Consider the following 3,664-nt stretch of genomic DNA (forward strand, 5'->3'; position numbering starts at 1 on the left):
TTTCCAGAGTGGCTGTACCAACTTGCATTCCCACCAACAATGTAGGAGGGATCCCCTTTCTCCACATCCGTAACCTTAGGCCTTTTGCTAGCCATTTTGGGTAAAAAGGTAATTCTGAAGACCCAGGATATGAATTTATGCATTTGACTTTTCCCAGTGAATCAGTAAGATTGTGTTGAAGAATAAATTGATTCCTTTGCAAGGAGGAGATTTCTGTATTTTCCTTGTCCTCTCAAATTCTTGCAAGGCTTCTTGAAAGAACTAGCCTCAAGATGGACCAAGTATTATTGGAGACATGCATCTAGCCAGTTCCTAATATGAGTACATACTTAATGCAGGCAGATGGGCGTATGTTTTCTGCTGTGACCTGCCTGTCAGGAAGTGACACCCACAGGAAAATGTCTTATGACCCAGACTAGCTTGAGTTGGCTGTGGAGTGAGAGAGAGGGAGAGTCATATGATACAAAGATGAATCACTTGAATAGCATATTTACTTTTCTTCCTTTGAAAGTACCAGTTTGGGGGCTTGAGGGAATGAGACAAAGGTGAAATAACCGTGAAGGGCTGCCTGGCCTGGGGAGGAAGACTCCAGAAGGGAGGCCCGTTGTCTTGGGGTTGCGGCAGCATCCCGTATTTGTAAGGACCTCCAAGGATTAAGTTCTCACCTGCAAGAGAAGATGGATTTTAATCTTTGTGGCCCCCTCATGTTCTAATCTCTTACCTATCAGTTACTTAAAAGAACCCCATTCTAATCAGGTGGCAGATTCTTTTTCCTGCTGTGAGTTTTCCCTTCCATTGCTTTCTTAGTTTGTCATTCCTAAACTTTTCATTTTAAGGTTTTGTTAACACCCAGGGAGTGGGGTAGTAAGGCTGATCGAGGAAATCAAGCCATGATGGAGTTTTTTAACCTCATTCTGTAATACTGTGCTAATTTCCTTTCAGTTGGTACTCTTTTGAGCCTTTACCTAATTGATGCAGAGCAACAGTTTGTGTGAATTTACTTTGGAAGTTGGGGTTTGATGGTCTTAGAGTCTGTTTACCATGTATACTAGATGTGGCATCTTCTTTGGCCACAGTCCTTTCTGGCAGTGGGTCTCTTAGCTGTACACATGAGCTGTGTCTTCCCCTTACAAGCTGGGGAGAAGCCAATGTCTGTCTTTGGGGATTGTCTGCCTATGCCTTCTCGTTTCTTTCTAGAGTCCTGCTGACCCAGTCTGTGACCTACTTTAATCGATTTGCCTTTAATATCCTACTTTTCTTTTCTCTGTGTAGAAGATCATTGCTGTCTTCAAACCCAAGAACGAAGAGCCATATGGGCACCTTAATCCTAAGTGGACCAAGTGGCTGCAGAAACTATGCTGTCCCTGCTGCTTTGGCCGTGACTGCCTTGTCCTCAACCAGGGCTATCTCTCAGAGGCAGGGGCCAGTCTGGTGGACCAAAAACTGGAACTCAACATTGTACCCCGTACAAAGGTCAGTGACCTGTCTCCAGGGAGCCTTACTGCCTATCCAGAGTTTTCCTGTGTTAATGGAGCCATTAGGGCCAAGGATGGCTATGTGTGCCCTGAATCTAGGGTTCTCAGCCTTTCTGGGGGGAGGGTGGTAGGTTTAGGCTCACAATTTGATCCTGATGGAAGCTATCCTGAGAAGGATAACATACAATTTTTGCATACAATTTCAGGAAATTCAGTGACCCTCTGATGCACTTTTACGGGTTTCCTGGGTCTTTTAATCCCAGTTAACCGCAAGCTGGTTAGAAACCTAGCTACTTTTGTAGCTCATTCTCTTAGATTTCCGAGCTATTCTGTGATTTAGATATGTTCTAAAATGGACTAGCTGATGTTAGCTAGTCACTTATGTAACGTCTGGCAAGGAGGAGTCTAGGATGGGCTGATGGTTAGAGTAAAGGTCTGGCTTGAACCTGTACGAGGAACGGACACGGCATGCTCATCCATCTTTGTGCTATGGAAAACTGGTACTTATCTGAACATAACAAAGTCAGGGTCCCAGATCCAGGCAAATCCATACTTAGAATGAATTTGCACACACCTTATATGTGTGGTAGACTTAGCTTAGGTTCTAAGCCCTTCCGCCGCCCCCCGGAAATACGGAATTGATTGCATACATTTTCAGGAAGTTTACTGATGCCAGGTGAAGAGCCCCTGTACTACAGGGTGTCCATGAAACTTTCCAGGGGTTGTGAGGGGAAGGAATGCCTGCTGGTCAACGTATGAACATTCAAGGACACATTATCACCCATTTAGTATGTGTGGCTGCCTGAGGTTTAGTAACAACTTAAGGTGGAACTCTGATCTGATGCCTTAAGGCAGCAGGGGTATCTTTGTAGCTATGGGCATTAATCCTCTGAGAATCTGATGAAAACTATAGATCTTGTTCCCAGAAAAATTCATATATTTGCGGTTGTTTTTTTGCATATAATTTCACAGGGATGGCTCATGGACCAGTTGGAGTCCATTCATTGACCTTGTAGGGACCATACCAAAGACTAAAGACCCCTGCTTGAGGTTTTCTTTTTAGGTATAGATAGTAGACTCTGTGGGCAAAGAGACTGATCAGACAGGAGCCTCCCTTCAAACCTATTTTTTCTGTTTTCTCAGGGGGTCTTAGAAGAAATTGTGATTGTTGTGGTTAACTGTCTGCTCCTTTGCCGCCAAACTCCACAAACAATAAGCCAACTGGTTTGTAAGTTTGTAGAAGTCAGGGACCATTTCTTGAAATATCCTCTTATTCTCAGCACCTAGCAAAGTACTGTGGTTTTTTTGTTGGTTTGGTTTTGTTTTTGTTTTGAGAGAGAGTGTACCTGAGCCAGGGGGCGTCGGGGTGGGGAGGCAGGAAGAGAAAGAGAATCTCAAGCAGGCTCCATGATCAGCGTAATCCCACGACCCTGAGATCATGACATGAGCCAAAATCAAGGTTGGACACTTAACCGACTGACACCCAGGCGCCCCAAGCAAAGTACTGTTTTTATAGTATTCCGTAAGTGCCGGCTGAATCAGTGAGTGAATATCAAACCATGAGGGAGAATCCTAGAGATCCCCCAACTCAGATCTATGGGGAGAGTGTTCACTTATAGCTCTCACTGACGTCTGATTCATTCCCTGGCCTTGTACAGCTCATTCCTTCCCTTTATGCTTTACTTCTGTCAGTACACAGAGTTAAATAGCACACTTTGAACATCCTGTATGATAATTAATGCTTCAAAGATCTCCTGCCTAACCTGAATTCCTCCTTCTAGGCCCCTCCTAGACTCTAAACATTCTTTTAAATACTCCTTGCTCATCACTGTAATTCCCCTTCTTTACTGAGTAAATAGCAGTCCGCACCTGCCCTTGTGGCTGTTCTGCCTGTGCTTCTGGAGTGTAGTGCCTAAGAATCAGGGCTTGAGTCCAAATTCTGGCTCTGCAGCTCTTTATTGGGTGACCCTTGGCAAGTCATTTAAGACACCCCCACACACTTTGCCTGCTCAGTTTCCTCATTATAAAAATAGGGATATAAATAGTTACTACTTTATGGGGCGACTATTAAGATTACACAGGATAATCCATGTAAAACACGTAGCCCAGTGCCTTTGCGCAATGTAAATACCCCATATGTCTTAGCCTGTGATACTTATGACAGTTCTTTTTTTTTTTTTTTTTTTTTA

General features: G+C 43.9%; 2 protein-coding genes across 2 annotated transcripts in view; one reads left to right on the forward strand and one right to left on the reverse strand.

Moving 5' to 3' along the window:
• PI4K2A (phosphatidylinositol 4-kinase type 2 alpha) overlaps nt 1-3,664 on the forward strand; it is a 42,460-nt gene that overhangs the window by 6,849 nt on the left and 31,947 nt on the right. Inside the window, exon 2 of the mRNA XM_002916975.4 lies at nt 1,273-1,473. Coding sequence (XP_002917021.3) covers nt 1,273-1,473 — 201 coding nt within the window. The remainder of the gene's footprint in view (nt 1-1,272; nt 1,474-3,664) is intronic.
• AVPI1 (arginine vasopressin induced 1) overlaps nt 639-3,664 on the reverse strand; it is a 43,194-nt gene continuing 40,168 nt past the window's right edge. The window contains exon 4 of the mRNA XM_034663093.1: nt 639-665. Coding sequence (XP_034518984.1) covers nt 654-665 — 12 coding nt within the window. The 3' untranslated portion in view covers nt 639-653. The remainder of the gene's footprint in view (nt 666-3,664) is intronic.

The sequence above is a fragment of the Ailuropoda melanoleuca genome, chromosome 6 (genome assembly GCF_002007445.2).
Source record: "Ailuropoda melanoleuca isolate Jingjing chromosome 6, ASM200744v2, whole genome shotgun sequence".
Taxonomy (NCBI): domain Eukaryota; kingdom Metazoa; phylum Chordata; class Mammalia; order Carnivora; family Ursidae; genus Ailuropoda; species Ailuropoda melanoleuca.